A 27,842-nucleotide genomic window follows, 5' to 3' on the forward strand; every position below is an offset into this window, starting at 1 on the left:
TTCAATTATTAATAAATAATATCTTTTGCTAACAAATCCGTCTACAGTAAACAAGTGTGGTAAAATGGCCTTACATAGTTTAAAAATATGTTTCGTTGTTTATGGTCAATGGATTTAATTTCTTGATCTCAAATACGTGGTCTAAGAAGGATGAATGAAAGGATAGCAAGGAAAGAATATTATTGAAGACCTTCAAACAGCTGGAAAATAATGGATCTGGTTTTGTTGGGAGTTTAATGAGCAAAGCTTGAAACCAGGACAAAGTTGAGGTCCTGAAATTGGAACTTAATGCAAAATCCCAACATCAAATCCTTTTTAAGAGTACTTGATTTCACCATGAGCTGCTTCTTGTTGGCGGAATATTATAAGCTAACCATTTTGTGAGGATCCTAATGATAGACTGCTGGTTTTCTGACTCTGAAGACAAGGCATCCAGCTTTAAACTGATAAGATCCCTTCCTTTTTACTTTGAAATCTAATCTCTCCTTTAGCCTTTGTTCTAAATAATTGCTTTTCCTCTGAGTGAGAGGAAAATAAATAAAAGAAGGCTTTCTGGCACCTTAAAGGCTAACCGATTTATGGTGACACAAGGTCTCCAGGAATGGAAGCAACTTCATCTGATGAGGTAGATAGTCTTCGCCCCCGCCCCCCCAAAAAAGTTTGATTTCTAAGTTGCTATACTAATATCTGTATGTGTGTGAGAGAGTTTGCTATATCAAATTACAGTGCTTCAATCTGCCAAAAGTATTCAGGAGATACTATTGGTACTATGGTACTATGATAGTATTGGTACTACTATTGATACTATATAAAAATTATCCAAGTTTTATGCAAAGGAAGTCATCCAAGCCCACACTTACCAGATGCTAAATGGTATGAACCCAGATGAGTTTGGGGTAACCCAATGATTAGATCAGATGTAAGCCCTTGAGAAGCTATCTACTAATTTGTAAATGAATTGCTAAACTGGAGTGGCTAAACTGTATCAGGACAGGCAAAGCCTTGGTGTATTTGTAGGCAAACACATCTACGTATGTTTAAATTAGATCAGGGTGGTTTTATGCAGAGAAGGAAGAATATGGATTGAAAGATGAATGAGACCACTGTGGCAAGAGTCTCTTGACGGCTGAACCTTGAAACAATGCGGATAAAGCATCTTGGTTGTTTTGTTTTTAGTATTTCCTATGAAGACTTATTTGAGTAATTAATATGCAGCTCCCTTTAGCTTTATTTTCATAAGGGAGTTTCCATTGAGATTCACTGTATTGCCTCTCACCCAAATCATATGGTTTGTGCTCTGGCAAAGAGATTCAAATTATTTTAAGAATAATTAATGGGTCCTTTAAGTAGTTGCCCCAACAACATGGAATATTTTCTTTGTTGTTGCAGATTTACTCAGTCTCATCACAGACCACCTTCATTAATTAGGGGTAACCAGATCGGGAGGTCGTATAACACTTGTGAAAAGAAATTTGGGCATTTTGCAAGCAGCGGATGTCCACTTGCGTAGGATCAGCAACATAATCTTCACTGCAATGGGATGTACTGGAAGGAAGGGTGCAGTTGTATCTCAGGCACTCCTTGAAAGTTTAAATACTGTTTATGTGCAGAAGTTCTTGCAAACCTTTGTATGACATTAAGATACAGAAAGACAAAACAACAACACATCACTGGAGACTTTACCAGAGGCAAATATTGTTGTGCCTGGAACTAAATGGCAAGACAGCATGGATTTAGGTGGTAAATCAGGACACAATGCCGTGGGCATCTTGCCACCCAAATTAAAACTTTTTAAAACGCAAAAGTGAAAATAAAAGAACCCTCATGAAAGAGCTAAATCTTCTAGATTTCTTCTAGGTTCTTGCAGAGCTCACTAGATTTCAACCACTTTCAATTATTCTCTCCCTCCCTCCCTCCCTCCCTCCCTCCCTTCTCTCTCTCTCTCTCTCTCTCTCTCTCTCACTCACTCACTCACTCACTCACTCACTCACACACACACACACCATTCCCCATGCCCAATAGGGTTGGATGACCACTACCTGAAAAACTTATCCATCCTTGATTTGAGTTCAAGAAAGGTCCATATCCAAACTGCAGAATGCCAAATGGCTACTACATAGCAAATATATTTCCTTATTGTCATTTAGTGGTCACTTCGATTTGTGAAGCCAAGGTACAACCATCTAAGCTAAGGTCAAATTATCTTGCTATGCTGTTTGAATCCAGAATTCACAACCAGCCACTGGGAAACGTTTCTACTTTAATCTGTAAAGTATTGCCTTGGACTGTTTGTTAGCACCAAAATGTTGTTAACTGATTTCTAAATGTAGATATTATTTTCATACTAGTAGAACCTACATCAGTTCTCCTCCAAATTTCCTGTTTTTGTTTTCCAGCTGACAGTTTGTAGCTTCTGTGAACACTTAAAATGTGTTTTATAATCTGAGGTGATTGGCCTGTTACCAGCATTAACCATTAGAGGCAAAATATACAGCAATTTATATTATATATATCAGAAGTGTAATATATATATTATATATATATATATATTATATATATATATATATATATATATGTATGTATGTATGTATGTATGTATGTATGTATGTATGTATGTATGTAAAACAATTCTGCTCTTGTGCTACGACCTTCAACTTTTCTTTAGTTTAGTTCTTTAGTTTTAAATTAAAACTAAAACATCTAGTGAGGGAAATCACATCACCATAGTACTTAATCTTGTCCAAACCTTTTAATCAAGTAATTTATTTCACTTCTGCTATATATTTTGGGCATATTGCTATCTGCCTTTAAGAATTTCACAACTCAAGCAAATACAAGTATTCCAGTTTAATCAACTGAATTTGGTATGCTGGAGACCTTAGGATAAGACTCCGAGCCTAAGAGAATGATTAAAAAATAAATTAGAACAGAAATCCGATTGTAACCAGAGAAATAGGACAGCTCAAATAATTTGATCTTTCAGGAATGCAAGACAAAACAGGGTTCCTGCCTCTCACATTTTCGGCAGAAATGCTTAACTTTCCAGGTATGGGTAAAGAGTTCCATTAATCCACAATTCTGTCCTACAGTTTTATCTGCCATATGTTTCTTCTAATCTACGCAGTTTGCTGGTGGTCTCAGGGGAGACTGGGGAGGGAGATTAAGGAATGCTTGCTCTGGTTGTAATTGAAAGATTCCAGAGCATGGGAAAGTAATGGAGGATCAATAGCTGGAGTCAGTATAGAATAAGCAAAAGTTTATTGATACAACAGACAGACAGTCTGCACCATAAGAGCGGGCAGATGCATTCTTATGGGAACAGGGTGTTTTTTTTTTAGTTTAAAGATAATGATGCATCTTATTTAGGGATGGTTTATGTCCTGTTTAACCATGCTGCAGAATTCTAACTGATGGCGTTATTTATCTTAGGAGTGGGAAAGCTATGAACTTTCTACTGGTCTGAATTCAAATACCATTGTTTCATGGCCATTCAGACTCCCTGAGATTGAGCTCAAACATTTAGCAGAAGGGTAACAGAATTTTAAATCCATATTTAACCAAGAAGATCTCAGAGAGTTGGGGTGCCAGAGGACCTTCAAAATAGATGAGCTTACGCCAATATTTTAAGGGCCAAGATGTACGCAATCCTCAAAGGAGATTAGGCAGAAGTCTAGTTTAATAGCTGGATATACAATGGGGTATATCTAACAGAGCTGACTTCAGTACAGTATTTACAAACGTAGGCACCATTGATCATTTAATACATGACCTTAGCCCTGTAGATCTTAATAACTGTCATGCTTGTTAGCACTGCAACATGCAAAATAGCATTTGCAAAAATAGTATTTCCCCCGCCTTCAATTCAAACTTTACCCTTCCAGGATGTTAAGGGAAAGAAGAAACTTAACCCATGAAGGATTTAACCTGATAATGCTGATGTAATCAGTTTCCCAAGACTGATGATGCATGATAGTAAAGATTAGGTGGTTTTTTTTAAAAAAATTTTGCCGTGATAGACAAGAAAGGCATTTTCCCTACAAGTAAGAGGCAAAAATCCTGACATATATACTCAAACCAACTTGGGATGTAGAATCGCTGTGGCATCTACAAACATAGAATGCCTGCCTGCCTGCCCGCCTGTCTATCAAGTTTATATGCCACCCATCTTGATATCCAAATCAATTCTCTATTGATGAGAAAGGGAGGAATTCTTTTGACAAGGCTTTCACAAATGAAATAACTGCAAAGAATACATGGTAGAATGTAGCTTTATTTCACCTTTTCTGGATTGGTATATGGCAAGAGTGGTGATCTGGTTAGCTACTGGCTACCATCTGTAATTTTAAAAAACCAATTAAATAAAATTTAGCTTTTGCCGTGTTTGAATTCAAGTTCTCAATAGGCAATTCAAAAAAAAAATTTTTTTTTAAAGTTTTTTTATTTTATAGACAAACATACATTTAAAACATCAGTAATTCCTTCCGTGTGACGTCTCAGTGTTTTCTTCCTGGCTCCATCTTTTGTTGTTTCTTCTTTTTTCACTCCAATTTAAGCTATTACCATTTTTCCCCAGATACATTATTATCATTTTCTCACATAATTCTCCATTGCTCATCTATATCTTTCTTCTAACCAATGATAAAATTTATCCCATATCTTAAAATATTCTGAATCCTCTTTCTTTAACCATCAAAGTTAATCTGCTTATTTCTGCACAGTCTAAAATTTTTCTAATACTTTCTCCTTCCAGTGGTATTTTCTCTGCTTTCCAATTTTGCGCAAAACAATTCTTGCTGCTGTAAATACATGTATAATCAAATAAATATTTTCTTTACTGATTTTCTCTGGTAGGATCCCCAATAAAAACCACTCCGGTTTTGAATCAATATGTTGTTGGGTCGTTTCTTCTAACCAACTCTTTATTTTCTCCCAATAGTTTTTGGCTTCCAGGCATGTCCACCTCATATGATAATAAGATCCTGGTAACTGATGACATTTCCAACATTTAGCTGATTTATCTTTAAACATTTTTGCCAGTTTCTCAGGTGGCATAAGGCAATTCAAAAATCAAGAGCAGCTAAAATAAGGAGCAGCAAACCTAAAATAATTGTACATATTTCTTTTACTTTGAACAGCTTTTTTATGTTTAAAAAAAACATAAAAGGAAGAATATGAATCTTCAAGTTGTCCTTAAACGGTTCTTGGACACAGTTGTTTTGGACAGCAAACAAGTTATATGTAAAATGACTTCTATGCTATAGAGAATCAACTCTGGTTTCTACCCTTGTATTTATAGAAATAGGCTGAGATACATTTTACACAAGTTTTTGTTTAGTGCTGTAGGGAAAGTATTCCAAGTATGGTTGCTTTGTTATTTCTGATCTCACTAATAAAGCATAAAAACAGTCTAATCATCATTTATTGTTCATTGACAGAAACCCACTTGATGGGGCTTCCAGATTCTTTGAATGCTGTTGCAATATTAAATTTCGAACGTAGTGCCATAAAATTCTGGGCTTCAGTTTTACTATGCAGAAATTTTGAAAGTGTTACTTGATGTTTGTTCTTATATTTTTTCTTATAACTGTACAGTGTTCCCGGTTTTCGTTCAGAAAAGATAGTGTGTTCCACTACTGAAGTTTGAAGTCCGTATCACTAAAGTGGCTTTAAGTGGCTTTTGAACTTAGATAAAATGAACGTAACATGAAACTGTGAAGCAAAGATTTGACATTACATGAACCTGGAAAGTGCCCTACTGAATACAGCATCCAATTTTTACTGCCATTCAAAGTAAAGGCCTTGCTTATATCCTATAATCATTGTGGATAAAATGTTGTTTAATATTCTATTTGCAAAGGTGGGACACGCACTTATCCAACCACAAAGCAAATATTTTGTCTGGTTGATCGCTGCAGTATTTGAAAAAGAAGAAAATAACTAGATGATGTGATTCTTGAAGTGCTCTCTAGTTATTTTTACAAATGTTGAAGTTCTTCTAAGCATGTTAATATAGATTGTCCTCAAGTTTTGATGATTGTTGGGATGAGAATTTCCATTGCTAAGCAAAGCTTTTGTTAAATGAATCACACCTGTTTTATAACCTTCCTTGCCATGATTGTTAAGCGAATCACTCTAAATGTTAAGTGAATCACACAGTCTTGTCGGAAGCTGTCTGGGAAGGTTACTAATGGCAATCACACAATCTCAGGACACCACAACTGTCGCAAATACATGCTGGTTGCCAAAGTGCCCAAATTTTGATCATGTGACTGTGGAGATGCTGTGAGTATTTTAAGCATCAGGGCCAGTCATAAGTCACCTTTTTTTTTTTAAAGTTGTGGAAACTTTGAATGGTTACTACGTGAATGGTTGTAAATTGAGGATTACTCTTCTTTTTATTTCTCATTAATCCTGATTTGGCTTTCCAGCTGATATAATTCAACGGCCTCAGGTCTAATTTTACAGGTAGTCCTCAACGTACAACCAAAATTGGGCCCAAAGTTTATGTTGTTAAGTGAATTTGTCTCATGTTATGACTTTGTTAAGTGAACCGCTGCAGTTTGTTAAATTAGTAACACCATTGTGAAGTGAATCTGGGTTCTCCATTGTCTTTGCTTGCCGGAAGGCTGCAAAATGATTCCTGAACACTGCAACTGTCATAAATACAAGTCAGTTGTTAAGCATCTGAATGTAAACCACATGACCATGGGAATGCTGCAATGGTCATAAGTGTGAAAAATAAGTCATAAGTCACTATTTTCAGTGCCGTTGTAACTTCGAACCATCACTAAATGAACTGTTGTAAGTCAAGGACCACTTGTATTATGTGATTTACTGAAAGCATATTTTTCCTGCATTTCTACAGGAGGTTTGCATCGGGCTAGCAGTGTTCCAGAGTATGTATATAAATTAGATGGAGTGGAAACAGACTTTGCTTCAAGACCATCTTTTGCAACTTCATATTATCAGTCTCATCAGGTGAGAAAGCTTTAATACTTGAAGGTTTATATAAATGTAGATTAGATCTTATTTGGCTGCTTGAATAACTACTTGTTATTAGTGAGAATGCCTACAGAGTTTTTCTCAGGTTTTGCGTTTAAAGTGCAAAGATCTTTTCACCATTATTATAAATTCAACAACTAGGTATTGTAAACTTCTATCTTAGTACCTCTCGATTTTAAACTTAGTATCTTTAAGATGTGTTGACTTCAACTCCCAGAATTCCCCAGCTAGTGAAATAAAAATATGTGTTTTTTTTCTAAACTTCATCCAGTCTCCTCTTCTTTCCATTCCTTCTCTCTCATCCCCTGTTTCTCCATTGCTCAAAAAATATTAAATTAGCCTCCATTTGATATCAAAGGAAACTATTTTGAAGCTTCATTGCAGCGCAGGTGAAGACTTAGGTTTTAAAAGGAGAGGTCTCCATGGTTGGGAAAAATATCTCTGGTTCTAGTAGCATCTTCTAAACCAGGGGTCAGCAACCTTAAGCACTCAGAGCCACAAAGGTCCTAACAGGAAAACCCCCCGTTCATTTCTGGAGCTGACCGGAAGTCCAGTTTCCCCCACTATAGAGTCTCCTCCTAACATGGCATCCTTTTTCTTCTACCTGTCCTAACTGAAAGCCCTATCAATTATGGAGCCGACCGGAAAACCTGCCCCTTGCCATAGAATCTCTTCCTGGTGCTCTGTGCTTTTCCTCCCCATAACCGGAAACTACACTCAAAATTGTGGCGGCGCCAGGGAGCCACAGCAGAGGGATAAAAGAGCCACATACGGCTCCAGAGCCACGGGTTGCTGACCCCTGATCTAAACAGTTTATTGATATCATGTCTTTGTTTCAAGGGTATGTTTGCTGTTAGAGTAGAAAGAAATTCAGTAGCTGTGTACAGGTAGTCCTCGACATACAATTGGTTGCTGAGCAGCCGTTCAAAGTTACAGCAGACTCCAAAAGAGCTACTTGCTCCCTGGATTTGAAGTTCTGATGTTCACCCCTCCTCCCATGGTCACATTACATTTTAGTCCATATTTAGAGCTGTTTGTAGCACCCCATAGTCACATGACCATGATTTATGATGGTTTTTCCCGAAACCAGTGTTTACTTCCAAATTCCAGTAGAAACGCTATATAGCAAACAATGGGTTTGCTGAACAACCACTGCAAAAAGATTGTAAAATTGGTTCTGGTCGCATGGTGACCCACTATATGACCATCACAACTTTCAACCGAAATTGTAGGCTCGATAATGGTTATAAGTTGAGGATCTATTTGTACATTGAAGAAATTTGGTTTCTCAGCTTGCAATCTTATACGCACTTATTTAATGTTAAGACATACTTGACTTCTGAATAAACGCATGTAGGACTGCATTGTTAATTGCCCACTTTGTATGCAAATGCTGACTCTGTGTATTCATTACTGGCCAATAGTACATGCTGCAATTAAAGGACAGAAAGAAATATTATTTTATAACAATAATCATTTTAAATTGTACAAATGAATCTCGGCTATATAGTCAAACCAAGGTAGAATCAAAACAGAAATATTTTAAAGAGGAAAAACTGTTCTCTCATACAGTCTCCCTACCCGGAAGGAATTTAATCCTCAAATCAGACTGGAGCTTCTGATTGTACATAAGCCAAAAAGAATTTTGTCTTTGTTATTATATTTTCCAAGGCATAGCATGGATCCTGTAGACTCAAACATCTTGCTTGGATTAAATTGTATGCCCCAGTTTTAATTACAGTGTCTGCATTTATGTAATTGCTTGCTTTGCCTTGTCATTTCTCCACTATCAGTAATCTACTTTGCACCTGCCTAATTCCTCATGTAGAATTAAAAACTATTTCATCTATTTTTCATGCAAGGTTACAACAATTAGGTTGCACTGGGAAGGGAAGGATAGGAATGTAATATAAAGGAATGTAATATGTGAGGAAACAGCAAACTATTGTACAAGGTAACTGAAATAACCTTGAAAACTGGGTGGCTGCTTGTAGAGAGTAGTAATTTATCCAGGGATAGATTCTCACATGTAATCACATCCCAGAAAGAAACACTGGATATAGAATGATGAAAGCTGAATGTAAGCGAAATGGGAATCAAAGACAGGATGGTCAATGAATTTTGCAGTCCTGCACTTGTATATTTTATTTATTTATTTATTTTATTTATTTTATTTTATCACAGCAATATATGTAGGTATCATACAAAAAGATTATATAGTAAATAAACGCATATATGGGTAAATATAAGGAGGTATAAGCATATATATAGGAAGAAGAAAAGAAAAACAATAGGACAGGAACAGTAGGCACGTTTGTGCGCTTATGCACGCCCCTTATAGTCCTCTTAGGAATGGGGTGAGGTCAATAGTAGAAAGTTTTTGGTTAAAGCTTTTAGGATTATGAGAAGAGACCACAGAGTCAGGTAAAGTATTCCAAGCACTGATGATTCTGTTACAGAAGTCATATTTTCTGCAATCTAGATTAAAGCGGTTGACATTAAGTTTAAATCTATTAGTTGCTCTAGTATTATTGCAATTAAAGCTGAAGTAGTCTTTAACAGGAAGGACATTACAATAGATGATTCTGTGAGTTAAGCTTAGGTCTTGTCGAAGGCGACGGAGTTCCAAGTTTTCTAAGCCTAGGATTTCAAGTCTGGTGGAATAGGGTATTTTATTGTTTTCAGAGGAATGGAGAATCTTCTTGTAAAATATTTCTGGACACGTTCAATTGTATTGATGTCAGAGATGTGGTGAGGGTTCCAAACTGGCGAGCTGTATTCTAAAATTGGTCTAGCAAATGTTTTATATGCTCTGGTTAGTAGTGTGGTATTTTTGGAAAAGAAGCTACGCAAAATTAGGTTTACAACTCTTAGAGCAGTCCTATTCAGAGAACTGCTGTGCCAGTATAGGAATCTATTTTTCCAGCAAGAGAGAGAGAAATAAAGAGAGAACTGAGGCTACTGATCCTTCTGTTTTAGGCGACTAGAATATGGAGATAACAAACTGGAGAGGAGAGAGATTGAGGTAGATAGGTAGATGGTGTCTGGAAGATTCCAGCCTAATTTGATGGAGACAAGAGAAGGTATAGGGAAAAAAATATAAACAAGTATCAACAAACACTATGAGGATTTGAAATAAGAAGAAATGGAAGAATAAGAGCTAGGATGGCCAAGGTCAAATACAAAGAGCCTGAGATTAAAAAAGTCCATTGCAATAACAATGCACAAATGTCACCCACCCAAAAGAAAATATAATTCTCAAACTAGTAGAATGTTTAAGTCTTTGCGAAGCCTAATACCAAGTCTTCGCTTAATGAGAAGGAAAGTTTTGAGAACTGACTGGGTATAAATTCTAAAATCCCATACCCACTCATTAATAAAACTGTCAGCCATCTTCTATGACTATTGTTTCCTGAAACACCTATCCAGTTTTTAGTTGTGTTCTCAGTGGGAGCCTGTTATCTACATACTTCACTCAAAGACTTCCTTGAGATATGAGCCAATGAATGGGCTCAACTGTGACTTGCCCAACACAGTCCCTGATTTGGAAACACATTTCATGTTTCATCAACATCTTGGTTCCTCCCTGTAGGACAAAAAAATGGATCGTGAACAAAGTGGGAACCATACCGTCATCATTCCTGAAAATGTGATCTCAAACACCTTAAGAGGGAATAGTTTCACTGTGATATTTGTAAATATTTTAAGGCAAGACAGTGTCTTACACTTTCTAACACTTTAGGTGTTAAATGGTGGAAGAAACGAAAAGACACACACACACTTTATCTTTAGCATATCTAAGTGTGCAAATAAAATGTGTATGTATCTTCTTTGGATTAATCACCAGGAAAGTTAATTATAACTTGGAGTTTCATTGCATCTATTCTGGTTGCATACTTTAGTTCAGGGGTCTCCAACCTTAGCAACTTTAAGCCTGGAGGATTTCCTTTAAGCCTGGAGTTGAAGTCCTCCAGTCTTAAAGTTGCCAAGGTTGGAGATCCCCTGCTTTAGTTTATATAGGTAGTCCTCAACTTACAATCATTTGTTTAGTGACCGCCCAAAGTTACAACAGCATTAAAAAAGTGACTTATGACCTTTTTTCACACTAGCATTGCAGCATCCCCATGGTCACATGATCAAAATTCAGGCGCCTGGCAACTGGCATGTATTTATGATCATTGCAGTGTCCCAGAGTCATATGTTCATATTTTGCAACCATATGACAAGCAAAGTCAATGGGAAGCCATATTCTCCTAACAACCATGTGACTAATTTAACAGCTGAAGTGATTCACTTAACAACCGTGGCAAGAAAGGTCATAAAATGGGAAAAACTCACCTGACAAATGTCTCGCTTAACAGCAGAAATTTTGGACTCGATTGTGGCCGTAAATCAAGGATTATTTGTACTGTACCTACTCATTATATTATTAATAATAAATTCTATACAACGATGAATTTCTTGAAATGAATATTTTCCACAGATTGAGACACAAAAGACAAGTTTCCAAAAAATATTCCCCCTTCTATTTGTTACTCCTTCATGAGACGCTTCCAATTGATTGTGCTTTTCCTGGTTTTACTTAGTTTTACTTTGTTTGCTTTAATAATAATAATAATAATAATAATAATAATAATAATAATAATAATAATAATAATAATAATAATAATATTTTAATTTGTATACCGCCCTTCTTTAACAGATTGGCTCCCAAAGTAGCTATGAGAATGGCTGGGGTCCTCGCAGCCTCCCTTACAACTACAGGGCAATGGAAGAGAGGTTCCACAGGCAGCCTTTGAAGAGATTGGAGGTTTCTCCTGAAAGCAGTCCCGAAAAGCCACTTCTCTTCCACACTGATATGCGCTATAACAGGGCTTTAACAATTCGACAGAATGAGAGCAAGAGAACCTGCGCCTTGCCACCAAGATACGCTCGTTCTGAAATCCTTGGCTACACAAGCCGCAGTGCTTCAAGCAGAGGGCCCAGGCAGTTCTACATTGGGCCAACCAATGAGACCATGGTGGACTGTATACCTTTCAATCCAGGAGTGCCACTGTATCAGCGTGTGGGGAATAGCCGGAGTATGAGCAATCTTTTGGAGAAGGAAAATTATCTCACTTCTGGGACTGCAGTGGGCCAAGCCAGATCTTCTTTTCATTCCCAAGTTGGAACCCAGCACAGGCATTCGAGCTGGCATCAGAACACCGTCAGGGCCCAGAGCACGAGGGAAACATCCCTGCCAACGTTCGCTGAGGCAGGTGGGAAGAGGATGACAATGACAGCGGCTATGGCTGCTGCTGGAGCAAATGGCATTGTTGAGCATGAAAGGATATCTTCCAGCAGATCTCAAGTAGGGTATGTCTTTGAATTAGCAATGCCCAAGACCAGGGTGTTAAACTCGATTTCATTGAAGGCCACATCAGGGTTCTGTTTGGTGGAGGGGGGGGCTGGTGAGCATGGCCAGGGTGGACGTAGCTAGCTTGGCGTTACTCATGTCAGGGGCACCCAAGCTCTGTTTTCACTGGCAGAAATTTGCAGGAAATCACCACAGCCAAAAACGTCACCCTCCCGAGCTCCGTTTTTGCTGGCAGAGGCACCACGGACCAGTCCTTCACTGTTTTCAGGAAAGGGAGTTATTCATGTAATATCAGGTCAGAACAAGTTTGTGGAGTGAGCTAGTTCCACCTATAGCAACAACTGGTTTGAAGGTAACAGTTGAATCTTCTAGCCGATACCAGTGTTTGCTGATGCAGGATAGAAGCCAGGTATCTCAATCCAGATAGAAACAGCTGATAAATTTGAGACACGTAGAAAAAAGATGAGTACACCTTAAAAAATGTTTCTTGAAATAGCCTTTACTTTTCTTTATAAATTATTCTTGGCAGTTCTAAATAGGGAGTGATAAATAAAGGAATTGAGGCATAATTATCAGGGCTGCAAAGTCTAAATGACTGGGGTTGAATCTACCAATCAAATAGATAAAAATAAATTATTATTTTTATCAAGTAATACTTTTGCTAGTATACTTTATTTTTAGAAAGTTATTTTTAACAGAAGAGGAGTCATTCTCCTTTAAGAAAGAAGAAATCCCTCTTCTCAGTATGTTTCTGATTGTGCTACCTCCATGTGTTACATCATATATTTAGGTTGGCACATCATGTATGAACCCACCCATTAAATAAAGAGAATCAAACCAAGGTAAATAACAGGAGTGGCTTTAGAGTAAGTTGTATGAGAAAACTAAGTTTACTAGCATCTAGAGAACTAAGGATCCCTAAGTTTTACATATATTTGAAACTAAGCAGGAGAAGCCATGGAATAATTGAAACTGTACCTCTTTACCAATGTCATAATAATTATGAGAAAGAAGACATCATTGTGCACCTTCAACCCTTTAAAAGAAAGATGCAATATAATGTAGCAATGAGTAAATAACACACTTATTTGGATTAATAATAGTCCAGTCAAGAGGCTAGACAAATGGATTGGAGATTTGTTAGAATAATTCATGGTCTGAATCTAGAATTTGTCTATCATGGAAGTCAACTTACATCTTGCTAAATCTCAGAAGGATTCTGCTTCTTAATAGGCTTGTTAGGACTTGTTCTATGCACCAGAGAATGGTTAAATATTTGGTTTCTATTGATTATATCCATCCATAGAAGCAAACTAGGCAAGGTTGATGACTTTAAAGACAAATATTGCCATCATGTCTTATTGTGTTCTAAGATTGCTATTCACTGATAGGGAGCAAATAGAAAGACTGAACTGATACACAATAGATGAAAGGCAATCAAAAATATCTCAGGGAAGTAAAGAAAACCTTTGTTGTATATCTCTGTGATCCTGGCAATTGTAGACCTGATTAAACTCGGGAATTATCAGTGTTAATTGAGAGTGGCTGGAAAAACAGACTCATGCTTGACTTATATAACAATGTAGTGCATAGATTATCATCATAGTTTTCCATAGGCACAAACAGAATCACGTTGCCTTATGCAATGGATCTGCAATGGGCCATCACGCTAGTTTAAAAGCACAGAGATGGCCCTATGGCCATCAAAGCTCTACCTTTCAAAAGAGAACAGCTGGGAAGATTCAAGAGAAACCATGGGAGAGAGAATACTACTGATCCTACACCTGTACCTGCTCTCTGAAATAGCTAATATGCTTTGCCTAGTAGTAAGGCTGGTTATTATAAAACGCTCCATCAAGATAATTAGTGTGTGGGGATTTCTTCTTCTTTAAATCACCCATAGGATTTTTCCTCTTTCCTGCTAGCTAGAGGCATCAGTACCTTCCAAGTGGTTGGAAGCTTATGGGAGTTAAATTCAATGCATCTACTGTAATCAGTTTCAAGTTAGAAAGGCTACAGCAATATAAAATTGGACAACAGTTTATAGAAAAGTATATATGTTGTATATAGTGACTTTATACAAGAGTGATCTATGAAGGGATAGATGGATCAAATGCAATCTGAAGTGCAAAATGGTTCTGCTTTATTATATGTTGTTTAGTGTTGTCCCTTGAAGATGACATTTAATGACAAAGCTGTTATTTTACTAAAGTTTCTTGTAGAAAATCTGGTGGCCTTTTAAGATATCACAAGACAAACTGTTTTTAACCACTGTAGGTTCTCTCTGGGTCAGAAGTTAAACAGGTTCAGGTCTGCTTGGATGGGAGACCCCAAAGCAATAGAAACTGAAGAAAATATCCCAGAAAAAGCCAGTGACAAAATTTTGTACCAAGAAAGCTACAGGGACACAATTATGTCAGACTCCTCTTCAAAAAGAGTTTATCTTTTGCCTTCTCCTGTTGATTTGGTGTCTGTTTGTGTTTAAACCATCCAGGAATCCAGAAGGAGAGATGAACCTGGAGCGGGCAGTAAATATATTGCAAAGTGAAAATCCTTTGTCCTCTCGAGTTCTTGCAGCCATTGTTTTTATACAGCACGAGAGCTTTCAGAGAGCAGAAGCCAGAAGGAAAGTGAGTGAATTTTTTTTTCTTTCTTCAGATTTTCGATACGTCTTGCATATGAAGTCTTGTATATGAAATTGGTAGAGGAAAATAATGGGCCGAAAGGAATGGGAAAACATCCTGGATGAAATCCTGTGTGGATATTAACTCATTTAGCTCCAGATGAGCCCCGTTTTCTCAAAGGAATGCATGTAGAAGGGAAGATAGGAGCAGACGTGAAACAAACAAGAAAATTAATTTTCAGGAGCAGTCAACCAAAATAAGCCCGCATTGATGCCTGACCAAACTTGGCTATTTTCAGAAAACCAAACAGTGTTGGATATGGTTGATAATTGTGATGGAACACTTGCCACAAAATATCAAAATAATACGCTAGATTGGCGATATAGGTAGTCCTCAACTTACAACCACGTTTGGTACAGAAATTTCCAACATAAATTGTTGCACAGTAGGTCAAGTCAGATCCAATTTTACAACCATGTGTATAGCAGTTGCTAAGTGAATCGTGCAGTTGTTAAGCAAATCCAACTTCCCCAGTGGGAATTTTTTGCTGGAAAGTGGCAGAAAAGGTTGCAAATTATGATCCCATGACTGCGGAAGGTTGCAGCCAATTGTAAATGTGAGCCAATTTCCAACCACCCAAATTGGGTTTGGGTGATGACAGCAGCGTTGAAATGAGTAAATGAGTTGTAAATGACAGTACAGGTCAAAAGGAACATTTCTCCAAGACCACTGTAATTTTGACCTGTAGTTAAATGGTCGGTCAAGGACTACCTGTAGATAGACAGACAGACAGACAGATAGGCTGATAGATATTTTGTGGAGGAAGGCATTTAGCAAATTAGTTGTTGCCAAGAATTTATAGGAGACTAACTTGAAGGAGATTTTACCTCTTTATTTGTAAGGTCTATCTCCTATATATATTGTATACTCTGTGTGTGTGTGTGTGTGTGTGTGTGTGTGTGTGTGTGTGTGTGTGTGTGTGTGTGGAGAGGGAGGGAGGAGAGAGGGAGAGAGAGAGATGATAGAGATAGATACATATGAATGTATTTACGTGTATTCATAGATCAACTTTTGGTTAGCTTAATTCATTGATAAAAAAAGAGGCCTCCTTAATACATTCAAACTAAGAAAGACATACTTTTAAGAAAAAGCCATTGGATTTGGATTTGGATTTGGATTTGGATAGGGAGTTTCCGATCCAAGTATCCATTCCAACCACAGAGCTCACTAGGTGATTTAAGGCCTATCAGCCTCTCTTATTGTAATCTACTACCCATGGTTGTGGGTAGGAATAGAATAGCATGAGGGAAAGTCTCACATAATGTGTCTAAAGGGGAATGAGATATAAAAACTAAGTTTGGTCTTACCCCAAAAACCAACATTTTATTCTAGTGACTATAGATAACAAGACTGAACAATAACAAGAAGAGCCCATGGCCATCTGTTTTGTCACGTTTTCCCAGAGAACAACCTGTATATTTATCCTACATGGTAGATATCTCTTGAAGCAAGGTCACCTATCCTAGTCTAGTATCCTCTAATTTTTAGAAAATATAACTCCCAGCATCCTGCTATTTCGCCAACTTGACTGAGTTTTCTAGTGTTGTGAATTCTAGCAGATCTGAAGGACATCAGATTGGGCTCCGCGGGCTCTTGACTGAAACATGTTTTCATTTACTAGTTTCCTGCCATAATAGGAAAAAAAGTCTAGCTCTCTCTATTGCTCCTTTATAAATAAAAAATGTCCTCACCTTCCCACAGGACTTTGGGCTGGAAATCTTTGAGGCACTTTCAGCCCACACAGTTCTGTACCTCTTGTTTCAGTTCTAAATTTGGCACATCAACAGCTTTAAAAGAGTGTTATGAAACTATTTGTACAAGGGCTTAACATTATTTAGCAGTAATATCCTGCCCTAATAAAGCCTGAACCGCCTTCATATCTCAACAACTGATAAACATGGAGAAAATACTGATCATAGTGAAGTGTTGAGCATTCCCCAAACTATCAAAACAAATTCTCTTTCCTTCCTCTTTATCTCCTTTGCGCTGAACACTTCATAACAATCAGAAAACTATTTATGCAGACCATTTACTGTACTATAATTTAGCAGAAATCTGGCTCAGAATGTATTTTTTTTTTAATTCAAGGATTCCATACTTTATGCTCTCTAGATAAATTAGACTTTCATAATCCCTCACTCAAAACTGAAAAGCATTAGATGTACTTAAGCAATCTTCAGTATTCAGCAACCTTGGTCCAGCAAAACTGATCTGGCCAGACAGTTGTTAACTTCCTACATGTTAATTATTCCTGGGTGTATGTTCCATGAAGCTCAACTGCTTTTATTTTGTGGCCTTTATTTTAAAGTATGTGTTCTTCTTGTTTCTAATCAATAGAAGAGTGTTTTATAATTAACATTACATAAAATAACAATTTGAACGATTTGTGTTAATTGTCTGCCCATTTATCTGAAACTTGATGGTTTGCTGAATTCAGCCTATTGGTTCCCTATGGATTTCAGTCATTGTTTGTGGTAACTAACGTTGGTGGGATTGAGTCCAATATGCTGAGTAAGCTAAATTGGAGAAAACTGATTGAATGCTGTCTAAAACCATCTAAGTTGGTGTAGGAGATATATTTGGAGAAAGAGTTTTCCAGGACGTAAATTTTAAAATCAAAATAGACAACTGCTATATAGTACCGAATATGAGAAGTATCAAGTAGCCTGCTACTGAGGACATGGAAACCTTATAACGAAAAGGTGCTGAATTTAAACTCATAGGCATTTTTTTTTTTTGCATTTATATCCCGCCCTTCTCCGAAGACTCAGGGCGGCTTACACTATGTCAAGCAATAGTCTTCATCCATTTGTATATTATATACAAAGTCAACTTAATTGCCCCCAACAATCTGGGTCCTCATTTTACCTACCTTATAAAGGATGGAAGGCTGAGTCAACCTTGGGCCTGGTGGGACTTGAACCTGCAATATTGCAAGCAGTTGCTGTTAATAATAGGCTGCATTAGCCTGTTGCGCCACCAGAGGCCCTATAAGATGCGGACTCAATATCAATATCAATATCAAGCTCAATATCAGAGAGCAATCAACTACTTGAAGGAACTACAGGTAGTTCTTGACTTACAACAGTTTGTTTTGGGACTGTTCGAATAGTGGTTGGTTTTAAAAAATTTTACTACCGGTTCTGTGGGTGTGGCTTGGCGGGTATGGCAGGGCTTGGTGGGCATGGCAGGGGAAGGATACTGTAAAATCTCCATTCCTATCCCACTCTAGGGGAAGGTTACTGCAAAATCTCCATTTCCTCCCAATCAGCTGGGAATTGGAAGGCAGAGAACAGATGGGGGCGGGGCCAGTCAGAATTTTTACTACCTGTTCTCTGAATTACTCAAATTTCCGCTACCAGTTCTCCAGAACTGATCAGAACCTGCTGAAACCCCCCTCTGCGTTCAAAGTTAAAATGACACTGAAAAAAGCGACATGACCAGGGGTGGGATTCAGCTAGTTCAAACTGGTTCAGGCAAACTGGTAGTTATGGCCAGCGACTGGGCCTGCCCACCCGCCCCGGCGCTATCCTGTCTTATACAGTCGTCGTGTTTTTGATGCAGCGTGCATGTGCACAAGGCACACACATGAGCGAAACTATCCTGTCCTATACAATTGCCATGTTTTTGACGCAGCGCACATGTGCGCAAGGTACGTAGTCTCACATTTTTTATTCTGGGCGAACCGGTTGTTAAATATGTGAAGCCACCTCTGCTTATGACTGTTTTTCACAGGACTGTTAAGGCATTCCCATGTGACTCAGTTGTGTCATGTGATCACAATTCAGATGCTGACTGACTCATAATTTTGACAATGTCTCGGGGTCATGTGATCCCCTTTGGTATCCTTCTGACAAGCAATGTCAATGGAGAAGCTAGATTCACGTAACAACCCTGTTACTAAATAAACAACTGCAGTTATTCACTTAATAAATGTGGCAAGAAAGATTGTAAAATGGGGCAAAGCTCACTTAACAAATGTCTCACTTTGTAACAGAAATGGTGAGCTCAATTGTGGTCATACGTTAAGGACTACATGTACAGCATTCAGTAGAGTTCATTTGCTTAGTTGTATCTTGCTGATTTTTTAGTAAGTCAAGCCAAGAGGAATTTGGCAGCTAGTAATCATCAATTTGTTTTGTGCAGTGAATTTCATAAGTTAATGATGTATATGGTTATTAAATTAATATTGAGAAACCATCCCCACCCTGGTGTTTTCTTAAAATAGCATTGCACATAGATTTCATATATAAAGAATGAGGCACTACAGTATTGTTGTGGGATAGCCTATGACTTAAATATTCACTTTATGAACTTTATTTTGTCGCCTTTATTTTGTTAAGCTGGCTAACTCTGATCCAAACTATATTCTTGTCTTTGAACATATATTAATAATCTTTCATGGAAGCCAATGGGTTGCCTTATGATCTTGCAAAAACTAGAGAGAGTCATGGAATTATAAGAAGCAATATTAGTAGCAACTTACAAGAGCAAAAGACTTACAGAATGGAAGGAGGAGGATCATATTGAATAGAATAGAGTAATATGGAATAATAACTTCATTATCACTTTGAATGTGCACTAATTGGCATGCATTAAAATGAAATTTTGTTGCATACAGCTCTCACCACCTCCAATATACACTACATAAACATGACTAAATAAATAAATAAATAAATAAATACAAAATTATGTATATACCCACATATATTATATGACACAGAGAAACAACACAGTCTAGTTCAGATGTATACATGTTCATGGCAAGAAGAGCGAATCTTGCAAGTTTACCAGACAGATGGCATAGGGAACAAAGCTGTTACAGATTCTGGTATCCTGCTAGAAATACTTCGAAACCTACTCCCAGAGGGGAGCAACAGAAACCCGCTGTGAAGTGGGTGTGTGGGATCGCTAACAATGCTTTGAGCTCTAAGCACATAGCGCTTATAAGCAGTATCCTGAAATAGGGGAAGCGAGCTTCTTAGAATCTTCTCAGCTGTCCTTATCACTCTCTGTATGGGCTTTCTGAGGCATTGCTGCCACCAAACCAAACAGTGATGCATTTTGTTAAAACACTCTCAATCGTGCCTCTGTAAAAAGTAGACAGGACAGAAGGAGAAAGATGTGCTCTCCTCATCCGACGCAGGAAATTGATGTGAATAAGCTATCTCAGGGATAGGCAAATTGATACCCAATACAGGTAGTCTTTGCTTACCAACCATTATGAAGTTATGAAAGTGCTCAAAAAATTAACCACCATTACAGTCAGTATATGTTGTCTTGTGCCGACCTTTCTCACCCCACCCCATCATAGAGCAGATAGTTTGGAGAGATTTACTATAAGCTGTTTGCACAGCAGGCCTGCAGCTACCAGTCCCAGGTGTTATTGTGTTGCTTTTGTTATGTACAAAGAGAAATAAGCAGCACTCAAACATTGTAAAGGGTGGGAGAGTGGTTAAGAGGCAAACAAAAGCCAAAGGTGTGAAACTGAGAACAGTATCTTATCACTTTCCAGCCAGAAAGCACATTCAGATCATGTAATTTCCCATTTAGAATGTAGAATTGGCCAAGTGTGATTAGACACACAACAAATTTGTTTTTGGTGCATTTAGTAACCACTTTGCTTCGCGGCAGAGTTGCCAGTCCTAGTTAAGATCATTAAGTGAGGACTACCTTTAAACATTTAGATTATGGTGCCCAGACTCTCCTGCAAACATGGTTAATGATTAGGGGAAATGTACTAAGCCACACTGGCTCAGTGGCTAAGACGCTGAGTTTGTCGATTGAAAGGTCGGCAGTTTAGAAATTCGAATCCCTAGTGCTGTGTAATGGGGTGAGCTCCCGTTACTTGTCCCAGCTTCTGCCAACCTAGCAGTTCAAAAGCATGTAAAAAATGCAAGTGGAAAAATAGGGACCATCTGGTGGGAAGGTAACACCATTCCCTGCGCCTTTGGCATTTAGCCATGCCGGCCACATGACCATGGAGACGTCTTCGGACAGAGCTGGCTCTTTGACTTTGAAACGGAGATGAGCACCGTTCCCTAGAGTCAGGAACGACTAGCACATATGAGCAAGGGGAACCTTTACCTTTACTAAGCCACATTTTGTTAGAACATCTCAGATGGTTTTTTTTTTCTTGAGTGAATTTTGTCACTCAGGTACAAGTTTGTTTTTTAAGAAAACTTTTGGGCAGTATAGTATCCTGAACTCGAGACACTGATTTCATCCAACGGGCAAATAATCCTTTGAGATAAAAACTTATCCGTATAAAAATAAATGATCTTCTCTTCACAGGTGTATTCCTTAATTGGTATTCCCAAACTTTTAGAGCTTCTGAATGTGCAGAATGAGGAAGTACAGAGGGCAGCGTGTGGAGCTTTAAGGAACCTGGTATATGAAGACAACGACAACAAATTGGAAGTATCGGAGCAGAAAGGCATTTCAATCCTGCTGAGATTACTGCGACAAACCAGAGATGTGGAGACTAAAAAGCAAATTACAGGTAACTAATGAGAAACTGTTTCATAGTGCAATACAGATTCTAAAACTGATACTCTGGTTTGTTACGCACACATGTTGTGTTGGGTTTAGTAGGGGTTGTTCTCCGGTATCTTATAAAGCTTGGGAGAACAATTTTTTATATCATGACTTATCTGTCTTGTTTGCATTTTAAGTAGTTTATTATTTTTAAAAATACCCTGTGTACCTACATAATCGTACAATGGATTTTAGCTTTTCAAAAAAACAACGATCTGAAAATCATCTAATGCACATATATCTTGTGTGTTTTATTCTGTAACTTTTATTCTGCAATAGTTATTTGGAAGTAAGCAGCTTTATTAAATCAGTGGGACGGAATACCAAAATATACATGCGTAGAGTCAGTCCATTAAATGAACAGAATTTATCCTTCCCAGGCGAATGTCCCTCTTAAGTATTCATTTTTCTAGATCAAGAAAACACAAGATCCAGGGGTGAAATCCAGCAGGTTCTGACAGGTTCTGGAGAACCGGTAGCGGAAATTTTGAGTAGTTCAGTGAACCGGCAAATACCATCTCTGGCTGGTCCCAGAGTGGGGAAGGAATGGAGATTTTGCAGTATCCTTCCCCTGCCATGCCCACCGAGCCACACCACACCCACCGAGCCACGCACACAGAACCAATAGTAAAAAAATTGAATTTCACCACTGATGAGATCCTATGTAGGCTGCTATGATAATGGAAGACTGAAGAGCTGTGTCAGCTCCTCTTATCAAGCCTATTCCAGCTTGCCTTCTAGCTCTTTTCCAGATGTGCAGGGGCTGCGGTTCCCATGGTCTTAAGCTATCCTATCTTGTAATTCCAGGAGTTCATATATCTGGAAATAATAATATGCTTCCTTCGGGCAGTCTACTGACCTGGGTGGAATTGATTGGGAGAGAGAAGAAGATGTCAGAGAAAAATTTAGACTATCACTTTTGGTTCTAGCTTCACAGACTGCTGATTTTCAGGCTCACCCTCCCCTTGGTATGCGTTTTTTCTCAAGGGAAACAAAATAGCCCAAGAGAAGAACTACAGTGAAAACAGAAAGGTCTCGTTATTGGCAGGCTAACAGCCGTCTTCCCTGAAACTGCATTTCTTCTTTTGAAGCTAAACCCAGCAAAGGCTGGAAGAACAATGCCCTTACATGCCTTAGCCATCAACCACAGACAATGAGACAGGGTCCCATGACTCTGTAACGTCATGGCTTTGCAATGCAGCGATAACAACAAGCAGAGGAAAACGGCCGGGCTCAAAGTTCAAGCCAAACTTCATCCCACTCTCTGGAATGATGACAACCTCTCTTCAGCTTAATCACAACTGCAAATTAGGCAGCCTGTGATGGTGATGGGATGGGTGGGAAAGTTGTAGAAAGGTTGATGGCATTACCAGTTTGTTTAACACCTCTATTGATTGTGTAGCCCTTATGTCATTGCTCAGGAATGTTCGGAGACTGGCAGAACACAGATATAAATCCTGTTAAAAGATTGCTCTTTTTTGTGCATTCTCGCCATTAGAGATGCTTTTGAGTCATGTTAAAATCTTATCGTTAGGTGGTGGGAAGAAGCCTCTGGTTATCCGTAGGCTCTGCATTTTAGAGGTTTAGCAGTAGAGTTAAAATCTTGCACAATAAAAGTGCTCGAAATACAATGGTTGCTTGTTCCCGGTTATCTAAATAGCCTCCAAACATTTTTCTGGTGAAATTTCCTTCTCAAAACTGTGGATTGTTTCTCTTATCAATGTTTCTTAATCATTTATAGCGGGTTATTGTATCTCAACATTGTTATGTAAGAACATAAGGAAGAACTTGTACAATTATTATGGGGTCCTGTAATCCACCATTATATTTCTCATTACGGTCAGTTAGACATCTAAGAAAGCTTCTGTTTTATGTTCCCCGGAATCCAGTCTCCAGTTTAGAATAGAAGTCTGTGGACTTTTCTGTGCCTTTCCACCTAATCTATGCATTTTGTTTGTAGTTTTTCTAACTTGCATTGTTGTGTACGGTGTAGGTTTATGAACTGTTACAATGCACTTCAAACTTTAAAAAGGTGTAGAGCTCAGCATTTGATGACACAGATTTAGAAAGTGTCATTCTTATTTATCCACCATGTTTAATCTGAGATAAATACCAGTAGTCCTCAACTTACACAATTGAGCCCAAACTTTCTGTTGCTGAGTGAAACATTTGTTAAGTGAATTTTGCCCCATTTTACGACTTTTCTTGCCACGGTTGTTAAGTGAATCACTGAAGTTGTTAAGTTAGTAACATGGTTGTTGAGTGAATCTGGCTTCCCCATTGACTTTCCTTGTCAGAGGGTTGCAAAAGGGGTTCACATGACCCTGGGACACTGCAAAACCATCATAAATACGAACCAGTAGCCAAGTATCTCAGTTTTGATCACATGACCATGGGAATGCCTCAACTGTCGTAAGTGTGAAAAACAGTCAAAATTCACTTTTTTCAGTGCCATTGTAACTTTGAACAGTGCCATCGTAACTTGACTAAATGAACTATTGAAGTTAAGGACTATTTGTACTTTCAAATCCAAAATAAAGAAAACTTGCTTTTTTATGGATCTTTAAATAATGGCCACATGACCGTGGAAATGTCTTCAAACAGCGCTGCCTCAATGGCCTTGAAATGGAGGTGAGCATCCCCCACCCCATAGTCGGCAACAACTAGGGGAGTAAAATCTATAGGGACTCACATAGCTTTATAAGAACTGGCTGCATTTTCTGTTCCGTCAACTGCTCATGTTTTATGACAGAGGTTGAAAGTCTCCTGAAAGAGAACTGTGGAAAAATAACTGCCAGATTAATAGAAACCCACATTTTCTCTATATATTATAATGTAAAGTTGGTAGTGAGAGAGAGCAGCAAAGCTCAGGCAGCCAAAACTAGCTTTTGAAGGTGAGCCAAAAAGCCTTTGGGGAGCATCTAACCTGCACTTGATCTTGTCTCATAGAACATACATCTAAGAAATGAGAGAACATTCCTTCCGCAGGAAGGATTATAGGACAGGCAGGCGGGCGGGCGGGCCTGTCATGAGGAGAACATAAATATGAGAAGCAGCCACACCTCTCTTGCACTAAGATTCTGTCAAGCTGACGCTTTTGATTACGGAAATATGTGCATGCCATGAGCAACTATTTCTTAAGATCAGTGCATATTAAGATTTGATCGTTCCATTTTTTTTTCTAAAAAATTGCCAGATTGGCTCTTTTTAATCTCTTTATTTTAGAAAGTCTTATTTTTAAAAAAACAACAACAACCAGTTTCTCCTTGGTAGGAGAATAACTATGGCAGTAAGGCCCAAATCCTACGTATTGCTTGTCCCCTGCCTTCCTAACTTGACAATATAGGTACTATATTGGCAGTTTTCAAAAGGATGATTATTCAGAAGCCAAGAATGAAAAGTATCGTGCGGAGATTTAAATGCCATCTGCACTGAACTAAGATTTAAAAGAAGTGTTCTGGGATTCAGGGCAGTGAGCTGAACAATTGTTCTCTTTGTACAACAGATCCAGTGTGCATGTGATATACTGTCAGATGATACTTACAAATCTTCTTTTTTTATAAAAAAAAAAATGGGGGAAAACGATGCTTTTAAACTCTTACCGTCAACTTTTACAGATTCATCAAATTCCAAATTAGATCCAGACTTCCCTTCCCTGGGCACACTTTTAATCTGAATTATTAAATCACCAGACTAGTTTGTTTGTTTTTTAGTACCATTTAAACATGACCACGTTGTTAATAAATTCTTCATAACCCCAAAAGAAAGTTTACTTTTATCATAGTGCTAGCATAAATTCAGGGTTATAACTGGTAGATTAATTATTGCAAACACTGCCAAAGGGTTATTATTTCAGGAAGAACTCCAGAAGGGAGGGCCTCATATCTACAAGCCCATTAGGCTCTACAACTTATAAAGGGTCCCTGTTGGGAAGACGCTGTTCCTATTGAAAAGAATTCCTGTTGAGAAGCTGACAAAAATAGAGAAAATCCTCTGCTACAGCAGTTTTTTCTCCTGTGTGTCATAATTTATTCCCAACCCCCCTCATAAATTAATAGCCACCATTCACTCCTGTAGAACACAGGACATCATGAGATGAGGACTTCCCTTGTTGACTACAATTGCAAAGATCTGAGCCTACTCCTATCTGCATACAGCCCTAGATTTGACAGTTACACTAATGAAAGTTACACTACCATCCTGTCGTTTGCTTCTAACTTGGGCTACATTTTGGCAAAATTTTAGGGATTGGCTAATCTGGCTGGACTCCTGTGCAACTAAAAGTCGCCCAGAAGTTTTACGAAGAAAAAAAACAACATCCCATTTGTTATTTGAACTTCTTCAGAAATATAAGCCCAATTATGACAGTGTCTTTAATAATAACACTGGTTCTGTTTAGGTCTCAGTGAAATACCGTATTTTCCAGAATACAGTATTTCTTTCCCCCTTCCCTAAAAGAGCGTGGAAATGTTGGAGTGTCTTATATACCGAATACAGCCATTTTTAGCCTTCCAAACCCCCGCCCTGCGCATCCCATTTTTGCCAAAAATGGGCACGCAGAGGATTTGGGAGGCCTGCAGAGTGCTGGTGCGCGTGGCAGGGGAAGGATACTGCAAAATCCCCATTTCCTCCCGATCAGCTGAGACTCAGGAGGCAGAGAATAGATGGGGGCGGGGCCAGTCAGAGGTGGTATTTACCAGTTCTCCGAACTCAAAATTTCCGCTTCTTCTACCGGTTCTTCAGAACTGGTCAGAACCTGCTGAATACAATCTCTGGTTTGGGAGACCTGCAGAGTGCTCCTGGGGGCCAGGGAGGGCAAAAACTATTTTTTCTTGTTTTCCTCTTCAAAATTTTGGTGCGTCTTATACTCCGGTGCATTTTATAGTCTGAAAAATATGGTAAATAAAATGGGAATTCTCTGTTCCAAGGAAAGAAACTTTGGCACTCCAGAGGTTAGTGAACTACAATTCTTAGTAGCCCCAAATAGCATGGCCAATGGTGAGGGAAGATAGATGTTTTAGTTCAGGAACATCTAGAAGATTGTTTATCTCTGCTGTAACAATAAGCCAGAGAGCTCACAATTTAAAAGACTTAGGTGTACTCTCCTGGCAGGACAAAGTTCCAAATAGCTCAGTCTTCGAATGTGCTGGAATTTCTAGCATGTATACACTACTGAAACAGTGACGTCTATGCTGGTTTGGGCATGTTGTGAGAATGGCTGATGGTCGGATTCCAAAAGATCTCTTATATGGAGAATTAGTGCAGGGAAAGGGCCTCAGAGGGAGACCACAGCTGCGATATAAGGATATCTGCAAGAGGGACCTAAAGGCCCTGGGAATGGACATTAATAACTGGGAAACCTTGACCTCCAATCGTTCAGCTTGGAGGCTAAAGACGCAGCATGGCCTTCTCCAATTCGAAGAGACATTTGTTCGGCAAGCTGAGGCAAAGAGGCAGTTCCAGAACCAGCAAAATCTGGGGGCTGGGCAGGGGACAGAATGTATCTGCCCTCAGTGTGAAAGGGATTGCCACTCTCGAATTGGCCTTTTTAGTCACCCTAGATGCTCTTTTAGGATCTCTTTCCAGAGCAGGATACCATAGTCTTTTGAGACTGAAGGATGCAAATGAATGAGGTATACTATGATGTTTGTGTAGGCTTCTAGCATGTGCCATAGATCAGAGGTCTCCAACCTTGGCAACTTTAAGACTTGTGGAGTTCAACTCCCAGGGAGTCTTAAAGTTGCCAAGGTTGGAGACCCCTGCCATAGATAATAAGATGAAAAAGTAGAAGTTCAAGTGGTGAAGTTTTGATGGAGAAAACTACATATATTAACTTTAGATTTACCATCCAAGTATTGGCAAAAGATGTGCCGGTGAATTCTTTATAGACCTAATACATTTTTCCACCTTATGATTAAGGAAACATGAAACACAGGAATGAAATAAGTCTGTGATCCAAAAATTCAGTGAATTCCATTAATCCATTCATTATCTATCTGACAAAACCCCCTGAAGAGCCACTTTATCATCCTGTTCCTTTAATGGCCTTTGCAGGTTTGTTGTGGAATCTCTCCTCCAATGACCAGCTGAAAAATTTATTGATCCGGGAAGCCCTGCAGCCATTGACAGAAACTGTCCTCATTCCTTATACTGGATGGCCAGATAAAGATTATCCAAAATCAAGCATCATCCCTGACCCTGATATCTTCTACAATGCTACAGGATGCCTGAGGTGAGTTGTTTACTGTGCGTGCTTTGCAATC

The 27,842-nt window shown here is 38.5% G+C and overlaps 1 protein-coding gene across 1 annotated transcript in view; it reads left to right on the forward strand.

Moving 5' to 3' along the window:
* PKP2 (plakophilin 2) overlaps positions 1 to 27,842 on the forward strand; it is a 75,379-nt gene that overhangs the window by 13,347 nt on the left and 34,190 nt on the right. Inside the window, exons 2-6 of the mRNA XM_058191045.1 lie at positions 6,866 to 6,978; positions 11,705 to 12,357; positions 14,853 to 14,988; positions 21,337 to 21,544; positions 27,634 to 27,811. Coding sequence (XP_058047028.1) covers positions 6,866 to 6,978; positions 11,705 to 12,357; positions 14,853 to 14,988; positions 21,337 to 21,544; positions 27,634 to 27,811 — 1,288 coding nt within the window. The remainder of the gene's footprint in view (positions 1 to 6,865; positions 6,979 to 11,704; positions 12,358 to 14,852; positions 14,989 to 21,336; positions 21,545 to 27,633; positions 27,812 to 27,842) is intronic.

The sequence above is a fragment of the Ahaetulla prasina genome, chromosome 7 (assembly GCF_028640845.1).
Source record: "Ahaetulla prasina isolate Xishuangbanna chromosome 7, ASM2864084v1, whole genome shotgun sequence".
Classification (NCBI taxonomy): Eukaryota; Metazoa; Chordata; class Lepidosauria; order Squamata; family Colubridae; genus Ahaetulla; species Ahaetulla prasina.